This window comes from Mytilus edulis, chromosome 5, assembly GCF_963676685.1.
Source record: "Mytilus edulis chromosome 5, xbMytEdul2.2, whole genome shotgun sequence".
Taxonomy (NCBI): domain Eukaryota; kingdom Metazoa; phylum Mollusca; class Bivalvia; order Mytilida; family Mytilidae; genus Mytilus; species Mytilus edulis.
Window position 1 is genome coordinate 46,802,208 of NC_092348.1, and position 20,221 is coordinate 46,822,428.

At 30.6% G+C, this 20,221-nt stretch overlaps 1 protein-coding gene across 1 annotated transcript in view; it reads left to right on the forward strand.

Annotated features, from left to right (window-relative positions):
* LOC139525118 (uncharacterized) overlaps positions 1 to 20,221 on the forward strand; it is a 184,509-nt gene that overhangs the window by 76,155 nt on the left and 88,133 nt on the right. The window contains exons 10-16 of the mRNA XM_071320303.1: positions 2,238 to 2,449; positions 3,849 to 4,209; positions 5,300 to 5,446; positions 6,785 to 6,968; positions 8,105 to 8,289; positions 8,775 to 9,026; positions 9,416 to 9,455. Coding sequence (XP_071176404.1) covers positions 2,238 to 2,449; positions 3,849 to 4,209; positions 5,300 to 5,446; positions 6,785 to 6,968; positions 8,105 to 8,289; positions 8,775 to 9,026; positions 9,416 to 9,455 — 1,381 coding nt within the window. The remainder of the gene's footprint in view (positions 1 to 2,237; positions 2,450 to 3,848; positions 4,210 to 5,299; positions 5,447 to 6,784; positions 6,969 to 8,104; positions 8,290 to 8,774; positions 9,027 to 9,415; positions 9,456 to 20,221) is intronic.

Genomic DNA, 20,221 nt, shown 5'->3' on the forward strand with positions numbered 1-20,221 from the left:
GACCGTTGGTTTTCCCGTTTAAATGGTTTAACACTAGTAATATTTTAGGTCCTTTATAACGTGCTGATTGATGTGAGCCAAGGCTCCGTGTAGAAGGCCGTACCTTGGCCTATAATGGTTTACTTTTATAAATTGTTACTTGGATGAAGAGTTGTCTCATTGGCACTCATACCACATCTTCCTTTTGGTGGCATCACTGTATTGTTTCCGAGAAATCTACGATTTAATCAGAAAGAGAAGGAATTGAACTGTATTGATATGGAACACGATGTTGACGTTAAATTGCTGAGAACGTAGTAAGATCGCGCTATGAACGTAGTATAATCGTGGTAAGAACGTGTTATAATCGCAGTATGATCGTGTTGCAATCGGATAACTCGTGGTATGGTCGTAGTGAGAACGTGAAGAGCGTAGAAAGATCTTGATAAGCGTAGTGAGGTCGCAGAATAAGCGCGGTGAGAACGTGGTATAATCGTAGCGGGATCTTTGTAGAAGCGTAGAGAGGACGTAGTAGCATCGTGAAAAAAAAACGAATTTTTTCATTTTCATGCCGCTCATACCGCGACATCACCACGATCTAAATTTATTTTAGATCGCGGTGAGCGTGGTGCGATCGTGGTCTTGTGGAACTGGGGCTTTAGTCAGGTTCATTTTAATCATTAAGTATTGATTCTTTTTGTTTTACAATATTTCTAATTTTATCGCTCTAACGAAGATTTTGATAATTGTTGTGACTCTACTGTTCTAAAGTTGATTATATAAATATAATGGAATTGTATGCGACTGTCATACAAGTGTGAGGTTTAGGTAGCTGTAAACCCAGGTTTAATTCACATTTTATACACAAGAAAATGCCTGTACCAAGTCAGGAATATGACAGATGTTGTCCATTTGTTTGAGCTTTTGATTTTGTCTTTTGATTAGGGACTTTCCTTTTTGAATTTTTCTCGAAGTTAAGTATTTTTGTGATTTTAATTTGTGTTCGAAAGGAGCCAAAATCAAATTTTGGGATCCCCTTTTCCTTCATCTGCATCATTAACTTTTAATTAACAAGGCTACTCTCTTTAACTCTTCACATGTTTGAAATATAGAATTTATCGTTGATGAAAAGGTCGAAGAGGTTTAACGTACCCTTTAACTTTCAGCGTCTTGTTGGATGCCTACTGTTTATATCGTTTTGCATCGTATCAATGTCATTTGATAAAAAATTCTTAGTAACAAAAAAAAAGGAAATAATTATTCATTCAATTAACAAATTAGGCCTCTAAAACTGATAATCTCCAACAAACGACACTTTCCAAAAGTGTGGACTCGTGTCTTTTTATATCTTTATATAGAATATAATGCATGACAAAAATATATATTTATTTAATCTTGTATCAGTGATCTTATTTTCGTTTTTGAGTGTATATCTTTCTATTTTTGTTACTAGGGGGTTGGGCAGTATCGTCCTTTAATTGCAATAAGTCAAATTAGAAGGTTATTATTTATTGACTCTTCTTTTCTTTATACTTTTTGCTGATTTAAAATTTTATCCATGTATATATAGTATGTTTATAATAATAGACAGACAAGTAAATAATAATCGTAAATAAGGGGCAATAAATACAATAAGGATTCAGCTGACGACTTCGATGTATTTGTATATGTTGACTTGTTTATCATTTTATATGTGTCTACATATCCGTTTTAATTTTCATGACACACATAAACATAAAAAAAGGTTATATTCATCCTTAAAATGAAATAACTTCAATAAGAAGTAAGAGGATGATTTCGATCTTGCTGACCATTTTTTTTATATCTTGTCTAGTAGATCATGTTCTCATTTTTCTGTTGATATCGTATTATTATCCTTTTGAAGATATAAGGCAACACTTAACATTGGCACACATCGTTATTAAACACCAGTAACTCGAAGGGCACATTATTCTCGGTGTACTTATCCTCTGTACATAGATATAAGAAGATGTTGTATGAATGTCAATGAGACGACTCTCTATCCAAGTAGCAATTTGTATAAGTCGACCATTATATGTACTGTCAAAGTACTGTCTTTAACACGGAATATGTCTGCTTTTGAGATTTGTTTGAAGCCTCGTCGAATATCTGTTTTTTCATGAATCGGCAATGTTGCTTTAATATGTATACTCATGTTATGTCGGACGCATTATACTTCAACAGTTTGTCTTAATTCAAAGTTACTCTAAAATAACTTGACATATATTTGTTTCAAGGTAACTCTACCAATTGGCACAGAGATAACATTTAGAGTAAATGGTAGATATATAGACTATATTTACATTAAACCGTCTGTGTTAGACCTTGGTAGTACAGAGGGTCTCTGTGGATATGTCAGCAGTGAAAATAAAAATACAGATGACGATTTTCTTAGTAGAGGAGAAACAATCGCCATTACAAATTCACAACAATTTGCAAAATCCTGGATGTGAGTATAACTAACATTTCGTTTGTTATGATAACGGAGCACAATATTAAAATATGGAGGTTGAACAAAGCTGTTTTAGTAGCAAATGAATTGGCGGGTATTTAATTCCTCTGTATTGCAAAACAAAAATCTTAACACAAAAATAAAGGTATTTACTTGAGGAAATTAAGATTGTGTGAAAGTTTAGTCTATACTATTGGTAGACTAAGTATTTTTAGTATTATTTTTTTTATTGTCTTTATGAATATAACCTTTTCTGTATAGTCTGTATTGGGTGATATCCATTTGACGTTGCTCTATACTTATACATCACGTCATTGTATTCTTGTTCTATGGTACAATTCTTGTACTGGTATTCTTGTCTTTCATTTTTTCTAATGTGCTTTTTCTATACACCTTGTTGTGTTTTTTTGTTACATATGACGTGGCTCTGTACTATACATCCCATTATTGTGTTATTGTGCTATGTTGAATATGTGTATTCTTTTCTTTCAGTTTTGCTAATGTGCTTTTTATATTAGCATTTTGTATTTCTGTGTTACATACTTGTTTATTTTTATAGTGATTAATATTATAACACAATGTTGACTGCTGTTCCCCTGTTTTTTTTACATTATTACCTTTTATATCTTTTAGGTTTTGTTCACTCATCGTTAACGTTGTCAATGAAATGAAATTTTATGCGACCGACTTCTAATTGAGAGGTTTAGGTAGCTATGAAACCAGAATTAATCCACCATTTTTTACATAAGAAAATGTTCACCAAGTCAAGAATATGACAGTTTTTATTCATTCGTTTGATGGTGGTTTTTTTTGCCATTTGAAAACGCACTTTCCGTTTGGAATTTTACTCTGAGCTCGGTATTTTTGTTATGTACTTTTTAGTAACTTTTTACAAAAAAAACTAATGCTTATTGAACATCAAAACAGTTGATTATTTGGTAGTGGTATTGTAGACAATAAAGCTATACTAATTTATTTACTGTGCCTATATTCAGTTTGACCTTTTATCTTATTTGAGTAAAAGTACAGTTATACATGTATAACCTTTCCACGGTTTGAATATGTTCTGGTTTAGATTTTATTTTGGTTAAAAAATTTCAAATCAATGAAAGGTAGATGCACTTAATAATTACCCATATCAGTATTGCTTCTACAGTAAAGAAACATAAGTATAATTGTACAGTTTTTAAAAATACATATAGTATCTTTATGTGATGGATATTTTGCCAGGAATTACACTTGATTATGAATACACAAAACAAATACTTGAAAGACCCTGGATTTTTCTCAAAAGACCTCTTTGTCTAGATTGTCACTAAGAATTACACTAATAATCTTATCAAGTTCTGCAATGCTAGCGATCAAATGCTAAATGATGTTTTCGTATTGTTTGTAGGATTACTGATACAAGGGAATCGCTCTTTGTAGAAAACCCAACAATAATTGAAGAATCGAATGATTTGCCTTCATTTTGCCAATGTGCATCAGAGGGTGCTACGGAAGCAGACATAACAAACAAATACCGCCTACACTGTAATCTTACGCAACCAATGGAACCATGTTACGATGTTGAAACTAATCTATCATTTAAAAGCAAATGTACAGATGGAACACGTAAAAAAAGATCCATTAATGAAATTGGTATTAATGAAAGGGGTAAAAAAAGTATAACTGATACCGATGATACAGATGATGTTATAGAATTTCCGCCATTTGAAATCTTGTCCGATGTTTATGACGAATCGTTTGTTGCTGAGGTATGTTTTAACCAATAGGCATCCATATATTGGGAACGTAATTATGTCTTTTACTTAGTTGACTTTTGTATATAAAAGCTCTTCGTTTAAAACGAGGAATATGTCAATGCAGTCAGACTTCGACAAATAATATATGACCTTTGGTTTATGATTTTTTTGGCGGGGATGGGGCGGCCTTTTTGTGATATTAAATGTATAGGCAATAGATGTATAAACGATAGATGTTGTAGCAAAATGTCTAGTGTTCAAAATAAGGTGATAGATTAAAAATAAATGTTGTTATAGAAAACGTTTAACTGTTAAATATGCAAGTCATTGTTTTTAAATTCAACAGATAGACATATTCAAAAACAGGAGGAACAACCAAATATGTTTAAAAAAGTTTGCTATTTATGAATTTATTTAATTTGGTGCATCAAAAACACATTTCTTAATAAGTCTTCATCATAAACGCTAATGCTTTAGAGGCAAATTGATGTATAAATACATAAACAAGCTGTATTGGCTTTAAACTGACTGTCAGTAATTGCGAGTACTCTCAGATTTGTGATCAGGGTCTTTTTGTTTGTCGGGTGTACAAGTCCCGGCAACTACCACTTTGTATTTTTGTTAATTGAAATTCTATTTGGCAACCATACCACATAGTCTTTGTTTATTTTTTACAAAAAAGTACCAAACTGGTTTTAAGTTGAAAAACTTTTTCATGTTGTTATATTGATTAATAAACGAACATTAAAAGAATCACTTTTGTTTGTAAATGTTTTGAAAATTGATATTAATTTAACTTTCGAATATTAAAACGTGGTTAAATAAGATCGTAAACTAATTTTTGACTTGAGACTCAAAGACTAACTTCCAAATTCCATATCCGACAATCGCGTCGCGACAGTGATAAGACCAATCAAAATAAGAATTTTCGATTTATTGATGCAAATACTTCTAAGACAATTTGATAAATTTATGGTGCTCCCTTTAAGATTCTGACATGCATAAGTGAAACATGAACGACTCATCTTTTCACCAAATCACTTACTTACTCACATTAAGACATTTATTATAATTAAATCTGCTGACATCTTCTGTTTTACAGACCCCAAGATGGCATAACGGATGGAATGAGGAGCAGGCAGAAGCCACGAGCAGGGAATATTTCGATAGAAACTTCCCAATAGATGTGAGAGTAGCCTCTGGGATATCAATAGAAGATTACATTAATTCATCTATTGAAGATATCAAGGTAATTCTACTGTCTTCATTTTCTTAAAATTATGTACTTCGATAGGTTGACTCTAAATTGTTATGCATCGTCCATTTTCATATTGTCATCATTTTCTCAAAGAAAATATTGTTATGATGGATCGGCATTCACAACTGTATCAATATGTTTCTGAAATCCAAACAATGAAAATTCGCTATGTAGGTTCGTACCATATTCACATGACTCATTTCAAACTACTGTTTCATTGAATAAATATATCTTTAATGCCACTAGACATTATACATTCAGATAAAATCATCATTATCATTATCTTAACTCATTTGTTTGTTAATAAGTGTAGAAAATTGCCATAATTTGATAATAATTTTCAACAAGTGATACTTAAAATTATAGGTTGACGGATAAAAAAACAGGTAAAAATTCACTGTTATTGACTTCGTACTTTATCTTATAAAAGTAATGAATAAACAGCTTGTAATCATGTCAGAAAGCTATAAGCTCATATATTTTGGTGAAAAGGTGACAAATGCATTTAGTTAGCTTTAAATTATTCCATTTCGAATAATTAAGCCTATTGCAAATAATAGCAATCTTCAGTTATGTATTCCTATGCCAACCAGTTTAATTAACATTAATTGCTTATTTATCATTGTTTATCAAAAGATAAATTCGTTATATTTTCGTTGCATTACAATGTTGTTTTTAAGATATTTTATAAATTTAAAAGATATTGATATTAATAAAATACTGTTTTGAATTTATTATAAATCCAGTAAAAAGGAGGTACGATTATTACTCGAACAACGAAAGTGCAAGAAAAGGAAAAAAAAACAAAAGTTCTATAATTACCATTATGTCAAAACTTCAAAGCAAAAATGTCCCTTAATAGCTTACACAATGATGTCATTGACATGCGATACTTGCCAAACTTTACATGTTTGATAAAAAAATAACAATTTTCCCATAATTTGGTTACATTTGACTTGTTTTACACAATGGTAGTGAAGTACATTTATCAAGGATCAAAAAGTTGCTTTATGTCAAATGATTTAGGGTGCTTTAAGCATGTTAAGCATTCAAACCAATGGCTTCTTTTTTCCTGCTTTCTCAGTGTAACATTGATCACTAATGAGTTATCATTTTTTTTTTTTATAAAACCTAGTATTATAAAAAATATATATTCTTTTGGAAACGAATCAGTAGATTTATTTCCCAATTCTTGGAAGTTTTCGGGAAATCAAAACAGATGAAAACCTTAAACGGAAATTGTCGTATGACGAATGACTAATATCATGTGACCAATCATATATCATGTTTATTTCTCACTGGTATATTTTTGTAATTAAATTTAATCAGATTACTGGTGACACGGCTTTCCTAGCTACTACTTTGTCCGTTATGCAAACTGCAGCAAAAGCTGAGTTAGTCAGGAATCAGTCGCTTAGTGAACAAATAACAGATGATGGAACCACTTTATTAGAAAAACTTTCCAGTCACCTTTGTTTAAACAACTGTATTTCAAACGGACAATGCAAAAACGGTATGTGTGCAATATTTTATATATGTAAAGTGTATTTAATATGTGTTTAATATGTTATATGTTTTAGTTGTATTTCATATTTGTTTGATATTCTATAGGCAGTTAATATGTTATATGTGATAAGGTGACTGGGGCGTGTTTATTAAAATCAATAGAATGTTTTAATACTTTGACAAAATGAAGCTTTTATCATGCTTGTTTTCAAAAATAATATAAAAAGTATGGGTCACCGGACCTTTTTTCACGCTAAAGGTTGAACAAAATTGTCAGATTTTGTATAGATTTACATGGCAAATCCAATTTTGTGCGATAAATACATCATAGAAATTTAAGATAAAATCTGAGGAGATCGGTCTTATAACTTGATTTATGTTAAGAAAAAGAAACAAATAGGGTCACCGGACTTGTTTTCTTGATACATGTTTAAATAGGTAAATTCAACACACTTTCTATTTTTCAATTACTGTATCGGAGTTTTCTCCCCTTCTTTTAATGAGTAATGTCCCATTATTGGCAAAGTTTAGAAACAAATGATTTAAACATATATAATGTCTTATTTATAAAATACAGCTGTACATATGATAAAAGATATAATTTTCTATCATTAGATTAAACGTCTTAAACGTGATTTACCAACTATTCTTAAAACTTGCACATTTCAAAAAAGAGCTAGACCAATTATTATTGAAAATGATTGTTTATTATCGTAAAACAAAAAATTTTACGAACTATGCATTTGTAGTCACAAGAATGTTCACGGTCACCGATAATTTTACCATTTTTCATATCAATTTGATAACTGAGATAAAAAATATAAACTTATGTTATACTTGTGGACAAGAATTGACAGATACAGTAATTAAGATTTCACTTCAATCTGGAAAAAATGAAAGTTGATCATAGTATACAATAAGTCGTGAATGAATATGTTTTCATACATATTTGGATAGTACATATCTAATTGATCTTGTGTAAAATTGGAAGAAAAACCAATGTTATATTTCATATGTATCGTATTTTATAAATGAATAGCATAATTAACATATACGATGTATATTTTTTAAGTTGCAATGATTTTTGCAAAATTGTGACATACAGAAAGAAAGATACGCGTTCCTTCTTTTTACAATTTTCAGGCTCTTGTATTTGTAATGAACTGTTTGGTGGGGAAGATTGTGCAACGCCAAGGTCAACCCCACCTTCAAATGTTAGTCTGCCTGACAGTGGGTTGTGTGATGTTAGGAAAAGAGCATGTAAGAAGACTTACGTGTATGGATATTTCATTCCTCCTGATATATATTGCAAAACCAAACATTTTGAGGTAATTTTATTATGTTGATAAATAGTGTACTGTTTCTATATCATGTATATTTATTGTTAGTCTTTCGGATCTAAACAAAGAACATACCATTATAGTGGATTTTAAAACTAGTGATACGCTTCACCTTTGAATAGAAGCTGCTTTTTGTAAAGTTATATCAAATATATTACTTACTTGCATATATATAAGGCCATTTCTGAACTTCCTTTAGATATTGGTTGAATTGCCAGTTCGTAAATGTCTATGCTATAAGCATCTACAAATTTAATTTTAATTCAAATAATCTAAAGAAAGGGACAAATGTAAGTAGTTAAGAGTTCGATACACCAACATCATGTACTTTTATTTAAAAGGTACATGTTTGTTATTTTTCTGCAAACAAAAATTATTTAATTTAATTAGACATTTACAAATAAACTAGAATATTAAAAGACAATGTTTTTTTTTATAATAATTTAAAATAACTTACTATACATGTCTTTCAGTTTTTTGAAAACACAAGATCCTACAAGGAAACAACTACTGCTAAAGCAACTATGATAAATTCTTATATGGTTTCCTGTGAATTACCACATGCGCGACAGAAGAGATCAACAACTAGCGGGATTGTCTTTGCGGAAGGGTATGAAATAAGTGTTTCCAATGATGGTTCAAATTTCGGTGAGGACGTTACCATTCTGGTATATGACGAGGAATGTTTTTCCTGTGAAACAGTTAATGTAACATGTACTGCTCTTGTAAGTTTTTTTTTATTTTGTTATTAGTGTTCAAAGAAATATAGAAGACACAACTCAGAAATCCTTCATTATCAAATTCTTATTAAAAGATATGCAAAAGACAACGACATGGCAAAAAGCAAAAAAGGACAAAAAAAAAACAAACAAAAAACAACAGTAAACAAAACACAACATAGAAAAATAAAGAATGAGCAACCATATACAGTTATATATTTTGAAACCTTGAATCAGTGGTAACGAATTTAAGCTAGGTGAACATTTAACAAAGCAGTGTCACTGCGGTTTCTGAGTTTTCACATTTCCCAAACATTTTTTCTTCTAAAACACTTCCTGTTGTTAACAAACGACTCAGTTTGCTAAATTTCAAATAATATATTTCTCTCTCCAAGGAAACGTGTCCTCTTCCAAAGACTGACGAAACGGAAACAGGTATGTACAGCTGATATGATAGATGTAAAATGTGAAAGACCACAAAATTTGTTACTAATGGACTTCTGTTATTTTTTTAAGATTTCAATAAATTAAATGATACATTTTTGAAAGATATAATTAAGCACAAAATTTGTTACTAATGGATTTTTTTTGATTTTTTTTTTTAGAGATATCAATTAATAAATTGATACATTTTTGAAAGATATAATTATGTCTACCAACTACTTTTGAATGATAAAACAACATTAGAAATAAATTGAATGATTATACTGATAAAAGAAAAATATTTAACGCTATAAAACAAAAAGAACAAAAAACATTAAAGAATCATTTACCGTATATGGAAAATTGCATATGCTAAAATGAAACAAAAGTACCTAAATAACAAACTAAACTTGTAGAACTAGAATAAAATTAAATACTCAGATTGCAAAAAGAAAAAGCAGCTTGTGTGGCATAACAAAAATGATTTGTAAAGAATGTCCTCATATTAAAAAGTGAAAAAAGTGTTTTCGGATAACTTTTATAAGACCACTAGTTTAGAAAACATCCTACACAAAAGCGTGAAAAAAAATGCATTGTTTGGTTCATATTTGTTGACATTTTTTCCAACGATTGCTCGGGTATTGATAGCTAAAATAACGAATACTCGATCAATTATTCTTAATAAATTGAAAGTTAATATTCAAAAGAAAATCTTACCAAATGAGAATATTATGCGACATTTTTAACATCTGAGAACCTTAAGCTTGAAAATGTATCAACATGTGTCTACGACTAACCTCTACAATGAAATCTACTTTCAAGGAAAAGAACAAAATGGGGAAAACAGTGTTTTACTTCCTGTTAGTATTATATGTGGACTTGTTTTCCTTGGAGTTTTGATTGGAGTAATCGTTTACCAAGTCAAGCATAAAGATATCGGGTAAATCAAGATTATTTTTTTATTTTGAATTTATCAATGCGTGCTGGGGTCATATGAGTTCACATGTATTGAATGTCCTCAAACTATAAATGAGATTCTAGACGGCATATAATGTACATAAATCAGACATTTGAGATGAATATCAATCTTATATAGAAACAGCTGAAGTATTTTATTTTCCTGACATAAGATAGTACAATTCTCCTTTCCAGAATTTAATGCATTCTGTGTAATATTATTATCTTATGTACTCCATGACAGTGAGACTGATTAAAACCGTTCTAAACAATTGAAGTTCTACTAATGACTAAGCGTTGTTTTCTTTTTTCATTGCGCGTACGAACAAAACAAAAATTATTAACTAATTTCCTTTTAGATCTGGAACGGCTATTTGTAAAACCCATTCCGGTTAAGGATGCCTGTGTGCATTCGTTAGACGTAGAATATGAAATAGAAAGATGTTAATGTCTCCCTTTTTGCCATCAACTCCTTTTAATACAACATTAATAGATATACGGCATATAATGTACATAAATCAGACATTTAAGATGACTATCAATCTTATATTGAAACAGCTGAAGTATTTTATTTTCCTGACATAAGATAGTACAATTCTCCTTTCCAGAATTTAATGCATTCTGTGTAATATTATTATCTTATGTACTCCAAGACAGTGAGACTGATTAAAACCGTTCTAAACAATTGAAGTTCTACTAATGACTAAGCGTTGTTTTCTTTTTTCATTGCGCGTACGAACAAAACAAAAAATATTAACTAATTTCCTTTTAGATCTGGAACGGCTATTTGTAAAACCCATTCCGGTTAAGGATGCCTGTGTGCATTCGTTAGACGTAGAATATGAAATAGAAAGATGTTAATGTCTCCCTTTTTGCCATCAACTCCTTTTAATACAACATTAATTGATATACGGCATATAATGTACATAAATCAGACATTAAAGATGACTATCAATCTTATATAGAAACAGCTGAAGTGTTTTATTTTCCTGACATAAGATAGTACAATTCTCCTTTCCAGAATTTAATGCATTCTGTGTAATATTATCATCTTATGTACTCCAAGACAGTGAGACTGATTAAAACCGTTTTAAACAATTGAAGTTCTACTAATGACTAAGCGTTGTTTTCTTTATTCATTGTGCGTACGAACAAAACAAAAATTATTATAGTGCCTAACAAGATTGTGTGAGGTAAACGAAATTGACCTTAAAACAATCGTATTGTCTTTTGATGTAAAAAAAACGGCAGATCGTACATATAAGGACTTTATCTAATGACTACTTAAATTTGGGATTTATTATTATTATAATATTCGAATGAAATTGAAAAATGTATTTTTTGTTAGGATAAACAACAATTTTACCTGGTTTAGCCGTGCGTAAAATATTCTTCTGCATTTATCATCGAAAAATGGTGTTTTTAATGGAATAGAACGTAAAAACAGTAAACTTTCCCTTTTTTCTCCCCAATAGGCTTTCAAAAATATTTTATCTAATGTGAATTCGGAAAATATGTGAAAATATAAAAAAGTGTCAATTGTTACCTTTCATACCTAAAGTTTCATTGATAAAACGTAATATGGACTGGTCCAGTGTCCAGTATGCAGGTCATTTAATTTACAGTACACATTCACGCACGGTCTGATTTAATCCATATACTCGTACGAAAAGCATGAACAGTTTGAAGGTAATCAAAAAGAACTTCATCCAATCAAATTGCATAAGATTCAATAACAATGTCCAGTCCACATTATAATAAGTAATAGGGGTAAACTGGGTAGGGAGAAAATGACAGATATTTCAAGTTGATATTTATGCAATAACGAATTGAAATTTGTCGACCAAACGTTTTGCTACAATTTCAATAATATATCGTTCTGTATTGGTATAGTTTTCAAACCTTTCATTGGCGTGTTTAAAGCTATAAAAAGCTTGAGCTTCAAAAGTTCACACAATTATTGACTTTATACAGAAAATATGTCCTTGTAAAACATTTAATAGTTCTCAAATGGTACGTGATTTTTAAAATAAAATTATTTCTTAAATCACTGCAAAAAAATTCATTCATATTGATTAAGTTGTAGCGTCATAAAGTGCGTTGAAATGAACTGTGGTATAGCAAACATCGAATTCCCTCACATAATGTTATCACACACTATAACTAATTTCCTTTTAGATCTGGAACGGCTATTTGTAAAACCCATTCCGGTTAAGGATGCCTGTGTGCATTCGTTAGACGTAGAATATGAAATAGAAAGATGTTAATGTCTCCCTTTTTGCCATCAACTCCTTTTAATACAACATTAATAGATATCAGAAGATGTGATATGAGTGCCAATGAGACAACTCTCCATCCAAGTAACAATTTATAAAAGTAAACCATTATAGGTCAAAGTAATGTCTTCAGCACGGAGCATCAGCTCACACCGAACAGCAAGCTATAAATGGCCCCAAAATGTACTAGTGTAAAACCATTCAAACGAGAAAACCAATGGTCTAATTTATATAAAAAAACAGGAAGAAATACTCATTATACACATCATCAAACGACAACTACTGAACAACAGATTCCTAACTTAGGACAGGTGCAAACAAATTGCAGCGGGTTTAAAGGTTTTGATGGTACAACACCTCACCCTTAGTTCTCTATTTGCCAATCATTCCATATCTCCTTATTACTGCATACTCTCATATGGCCTTACGTCAATAATGGCAATATGTAGGAAAGTATATATTTCCATTGATCTTCAGATATAAATAGTTTCTCAAAACAAAATAATAAATGAACGCAATACTTATTTTATATCTTTGCTAGCTTCAAACATCCCAATAAAAACATACCTACAGGGCAGTAAAAAAACCCACCATGATGACAGATACAACAAGTCACAAATGCTGATTGCTTAGTTTCTTGGTTAACGTCCAGAGGCAATTATTTTATGTTGTGCATATTCAAGAAAAGAACGAATTAACAATAAATCCAACATATCAAATTTTGGTTGTCTTTCAAAAAAAATATATAGGAGAAAACAACCTCATAAAATGTTACACATAAAACTAAAGACTTGGCAACAACAATACAACAGTTTTTAGTAAATGTTAAATGAAATGCATCCGATTTACAAGAAAAATAAAAAATAACTTTAGAATTGTATTCGCATAGTATATTGATTTTCTTTTCTTAGGCACAGACAAATCAATACGTCTGCGAAAGGAAACCCAACAGCCGACATATTCGCCATGACTTTGGCGACACAAAACATACCTCCAAATATAAAGGTATTAAATCAGAGGCATACTCCAAGTCTGAAGAAGGAATATTCATCAGTATCGAAATTTTCTCTTGAATTCAAGGACGGTGAAAGAAAGACACCAGAGCATCTATTTCGTGTCGATAACAAATACAACTAAGTGCACATCAAGCAATTTGAAATTTTGTAAATATTTGAACTTTTTTTATTTTGAGATAGAGTCAATTTCGTTTATGGTATGGTACAAAACTTGAATATTGATACAAGTATTAATGAGAATTTCTAGATTTTCCGTTTTGATCTTCATTCGAGTTCGATATTTTTGATAATTGACTTTGTTTTATATGTATGTATATCTTTATTGCAATTTGACAGAAGTTTCAATATGATAATGTTTTTGAATCGTCACTTATTGTCACCGTATCACGCTCTGTCGTGTTGTTTTCGTAATGTATTGACAACTTCTCCTTGTATATATCGCGATCTTGTACCCCACGTTGGGGTAGTACAATCTGTAATATTTTGTACAACATTGATCCATGCATACAAAATGTTTGCAATTAACAGAAGTAACAATAGAATCGTCACTTATTGTCACAGTATCACACTCTGTCGTGTTGTTTTCGTAATGTATTGACAACAACTAAATATATATTACGATCTTGAACCCCATGATATATTATTTTTGTTTGTTGACGTCTTTAGGATGATCAAAGCTATAATTTACATAGATTTTGTATTCCAGCTTTAATGGGATGTTTAATGTTTTCTATATAGTACCTTGTTGAATTTTTATTGTTTTTAATCGTTTCTCGTCATAGCGTTTTTAATTTTTCCTCTACTTTTGTGTTTTGTCATAATCTCTTCGTATTTTTTTACTACTTATTACGAATATTTAATATTTTGGTGGGGACATTCGAAACCAAAACATTTTTTTTTAGAAATTCAGCTAATGGTTTTGAAAAATTTATATTTATAAGAAGTGTTATTTTAGTATTTTTTTTTAACTAATACCCTCTTTCTTGAAATCAGAGTGCTCTCATACACCCCTTGTACGAATGATTCATTACAAGTATCTTACATGTACATATTATTTAATCTCGATTTATGACATCATTAAAATCTTTAGTTGAGAAATCTTGCTCTTGGATATGCATTGCTAAATACTTATAAAATACATTAACTTGTTTTGAACGGGTCTATCTAATATGCAATGTTTATTGTTTTGATATATACTGATTATAATGAAATGCGGTTCCTTCAACCAACATACGTAATAAATCTCAAGATTTTACACCGATTTTTTAAATTTCATTTAATGAAAGTTTGTTGCCTATAAATGAAATAATAACTAACAGTGTTTCGGGCTTGTTTGCTTATACTATTAAAGCATGGGCCCCTTTTCAAAGTATTTCCTTGATTTAGCAAGGTATTCTTTGATATTTTTGTTACGTTTATACGCTATGATAGGCACATGGGTGAAGATTTCACTACATTGTTTGTCTTTTTGCAGATTGCTCCAATGTTTTCTTATAACCTTAATTACTAAGGTTTTTTTACCATTGGATTATATTTAGTAATGAGAGTGAGTGGGACATTATTTGTTCTATCGACCTTCAATAAGGTTGTTTTTCTGCTTGTGGTATTTTTAACGTTTCAAAAACATTCTCTGTTTTATTTTTACAGTATCCTCTTTCAACTAACTTATCTTGAAAGTTAGTTAAATGTCTGTCTAACTCATTGATGTCACTATTATTTCTAATATGACGTATAGATTCACACACTGTAATACTTGTGAATGTGTGTTTCGGATGTGCACTAGTGATTGGTAAATATTGATACGTTTCGGTTTTTTAATATGTGATTTAACATCAAGGATGTTATTATTATGGAATCTTTCACCTATGTACACTTCGGTATCTAAATAGGTCAAATTAGAACTAGACACCTCAAATGTGAATTTAAGTAGAGGTTCAATTTTGTTCGCTATGTTAAAGAAATCTTCAACCTGTTTTAATGTGCCTGTGAATACCATAAAGCCGTCATCTCTGTATTGACAGTGTAGTTTGATGTTTTCTCTCCATTGGAACTTATCTAAATTATTTATTAATAGTACAGACAGATGTTAATCTGTGCATGTCGGAGAAAATATACCACCCATAGGCGCTCCAGACCTATAATTTGTTTGTATAACTGTCCATTGAATTCAAATTCATTGTTTCTTAGTACATGTAGTATTAATTTAACAAATGCCGTTAAATCTTTTTTGTTGGGAATATTCTTGTGTGTCAATTGACTCTTATGCATTGCTAACGGTTTCTTCTAAGTTATCAATGTTCATATTTGTGTACATATACGTTACATCATAGGCAATAAGAATGAAATATTTCTTGACCTCATGTGATTTTATTCTATTAATGAAGTCTTTTGTATCTTGAATGTAAAAGTTCTGCCTCTTCAATAACGGTTTTAAAATTAGATCCAATAATCTTTCAATGCCTCTCGTGGGAGACTTACACTTATTGATGATTGGTCGGTAAGGAATGTTTATGTTTCCAACTATTTGACCATCTCGAAATGCCTCATTAATTATTGATTTTATGTGTTTTTGGAAGAAGGTACATGTGTCCATGTTTTGATTCCTTATTATTCTTCAAGAAGTTATAAGTTTGTGAATCAATTTCTTTTTTCCTATATAGAATTTTATTAAAAGTGCAAAATCAAAAATTTTAACCTTTATGTTACGTTGATATAGAGCAATGCATTCCGATATTTCTAATTCAAATTCATTAAAAGTAAAATGTCGGAGGCTTGTACTTCAACAGCTGTTATTTCTTTCATTTAAGTTTTAGTTTTAACAGCTTCGATACATTTTTATTTTGTTATATTTAAAATCATAGAAACCTCAAATTAAAAAAAAAAGATGCATATGTTTTTATAATAAAATGGATATTTTTTATTATTAAACTTATGTACTTTTTCTGAAGACAATTCTTTAATTTGTCGACAATTAGAAGAAGTTTACTTTTTTTTAATTGCTTGCTTACAGGAAGCAATTCGCCGACGTATTTTCGGTATGCAGAGTGACCTTAGCGTTAACCTTCTCGTAAAAATCAGGTGACCACAAAATAATACGCATGGATCTGTCACTGAAATAAACTATTATCTACTTGTACATGTTCAACATGTGCTCAATATCCATGCTTTTTTGTTGATTGTTTACTTAAGGTGACAATTGGTAAACTTCGGAGTCAAAAACACGGCATTTAATGAGCTGCCATATTTGTTAAATCATAACAGTCACAGAGATAAAAAAAAATTGACGATTATACGATATATTTCGGTCAAAAAATGATAAAATCATGCACAGAAGAATAAGTTTATGATATATACATGCATTGCTTCAAAAAATTGGATAAATATTATATTTCAACAGTCACTCGTTTCATATGACTTTAACATTGTATGCCTATTAACCTTAATAAGAAAAAGGGTCATTTTCTCTTTTTTACTGTTTGGTCTGTTAACTTATATGTAAAACCTGTTGATGAGTCCCATTACATATGATAACATTTTTACCAGCGTAAAAGGTAACGAACTCATAATAAAAAACACGATTTTTTGGCACTTAAGTTTAATAAACTTATTTAGAAAGAAAGATAACCATACGTCAATTTCATCATAAAATGTATAAATGATTAGAGTTATTTTCCTTTGAACAATTCTGATAAAATAATGAAATCAAATTAATTGTCGTATACATTTATCATTGAAGTGATCTTTATAAGCAAACGTCAACAGACCATTACAGAAAATGTTCTGTCCACATACATTACAGACACAATAATAATAATATATGTGAATAAAGTATAATAGAACTTGCATGATAATGTTGACCTATACAACTAAGGGTGGATGAAGGTATTGTGTCCAGCGAACTACATCCCTACAATTTGAGAGTATGTTTATAGAATATGTTCTGTTCGAAACTTAATTTCTCTGTTGCTTGATTTTTGGTGTAAACGCTTAAAAATATTTTATATTTGCAACGATATTGAATATTATTACATTTTTATATGTCGTTTCTTCCTTACAGGATTTAATTTTATTCTTTTTCTAAGTAACAAGTAAAAGGAAATCACGAATTCACCAACATTCCAACTGACTTCATTTTCAAAAGGAAATCACGAATTCACCAACATTCCAACTGACTTCATTTTCAGAAATCGACATCTGTAACAAACATAAACTTTTAGCTACTTCTTTACAAGCAGAACCAAACACAATGAAAGTCCCAACTATGTACTGGCTTCCGAAGCTGCACAAAAAACCTTACAAATATAGATTTATTTCATCTTCTAGCCATTGTTCAACTACTAAATTGTCTGTTTTACTTACTAGTACACTTGGTACAATAAAAAACCTGATAATAAATTGTTCAAATAAGGCCTTTGAAAATAGTGGAATTAATTACTTTTGGAGTGTCAAAAACTCGTTGGAAGTACTTGATAAATTGCATGCATATATTGGTGATTTTGAATCTGTTCAAAGTTTTGATTTTTCTACCCTATATACCACTTTGCCTCATATTCTTATTAAGGAAAAATTCACATCCCTAATTAACTGGGCATTTAAAAAGTCGGAATGCGAGTACATATGTTCAAACTCTTTTAGATCATTTTTTAGTAGCAATAAACAAAAGAACTATGTCAATTGGACATGCTTTGATACTATTTATGCACTTGAATTTTTACTTGATAACATTTTTGTTCGCTTTGGAGATTCCGTATATCGTCAAGTTATTGGAATTCCAATGGGGACTAACTGTGCACCACTTATTGCGGACCTGTTTTTGTATTGTTATGAGTTACAATTTATGACTAAAATTAGCAAAGACCCATCAAAACAACATTTGATACAAAAATTTAACAATACTTTTAGATATTTGGATGATATATTGGCTCTAAATAATGACGACTTCAGTATGTATACTAAAGAAATTTATCCTGTAGAACTTACTTTAAATAAAGCTAATGATAACAATGACCACTGCCCTTTCCTCGATCTTGATATCTATATCATAAACGGGAAGCTTAATACAAAAATCTATGATAAAAGAGATGATTTTTCATTTCCTATTGTTAATTATCCATTTTTAGATGGTGACGTTCCCTTGTCACCATCTTATGGTGTTTATATATCTCAACTTGTACGATTCGCTCGTGTATGTAACAATGTATTAGATTTTAGCGAGAGAAATTTATGTATTACTGAAAAATTATTACACCAGGGTTTTCGATATCACAAACTGGTCAAAACATTTACTAAATTTTATCACCGGTATAAGGAAATAATTCGTAAATATAACTCAACATGCAGACATCTTATACGTTCAGGTATTTCACATCCAAAATTTTATGGAAATATTCTTTATAAAGCACAAAAATGTCAGTATTCTCCTCAGAAACTAACAAAACCTTTAAATAGACTTATTAAAAGGGGATATAGTTACGATACTGTTGTCAGGTCATTAAAGATTGCATATTTTGGCTTTAACATTGATTCACTGATAGGGTCTTTGCATCGGAACTAAACACATTTATTTCTAAAAAAACAGTTGTTGGCATGACACGGGTTATGTTCTTCTCATATATTTTATGATAGTATGATACTAAACCCCTAACGGGAGGGATTGTACCTGATACTCATATGATGAAGACATAATCTTTCAATCAGTTTAATTGAGGTCTGGAGCTGGCATGTCAGTTAACTGCTAGTAGTCTGTTGTTATTTATGTATTATTGTCATTTTAATTATTTATTTTCTTTTGTTACATCTTTTGACATCGGACTCGGACTTCTCTTGAACTGAATTTTAATGTGCGTATTGTTATTCTTTTACTTTTCTACATTGGCTAGAGGTATAGGGGGAGGGTTGAGATCTCATAAACATGTTTAACCCCGCCGCAATTTTGCGCCTGTCCCAAGTCAGGAGCCTCTGGCCTTTGTTAGTCTTGTATGATTTTAAATTTTAGTTTCTTGTGTATAATTGGGAGTTTAGTATGACGTCCATTATCACTGTACTATTATGCATATTTTAGGGGCCAGCTGAAGGACACCTACGGGTGCGGGAATTCTCGCTACATTGAAGACCCATTGGTTGCCTTCGGCTGTTGTTTGCTCGATGGTCGGGTGGTTGTCGCTTTGACATATTCACCATTTCCTTTCTCAATTTTAAACCTACCAGCATTAGTCCAGCTGCATATTTCTATAAGAATTGTGGGTTTGATGATAAAAGCATGAAACATTGCACAAGTGTAAACATGTGTATATTGTAGTCAATTTAGGCTATGGATCCACTCTGAAAAATCTAAAATGGATGAATTTTTCAAGACGGCGGACAGTTGCTATACAATTTTAAAATTTGTTAAATAGACGGCAAAGATATCTTAAATTAAATATTTATACTTAAATACAACGAAAGTAATCATTTGTGATAATTTCTATCACTATTTTAAACCATTCAATAATTCTAAATGGTGGACATTTTGCAAATGGCCGCCACCACA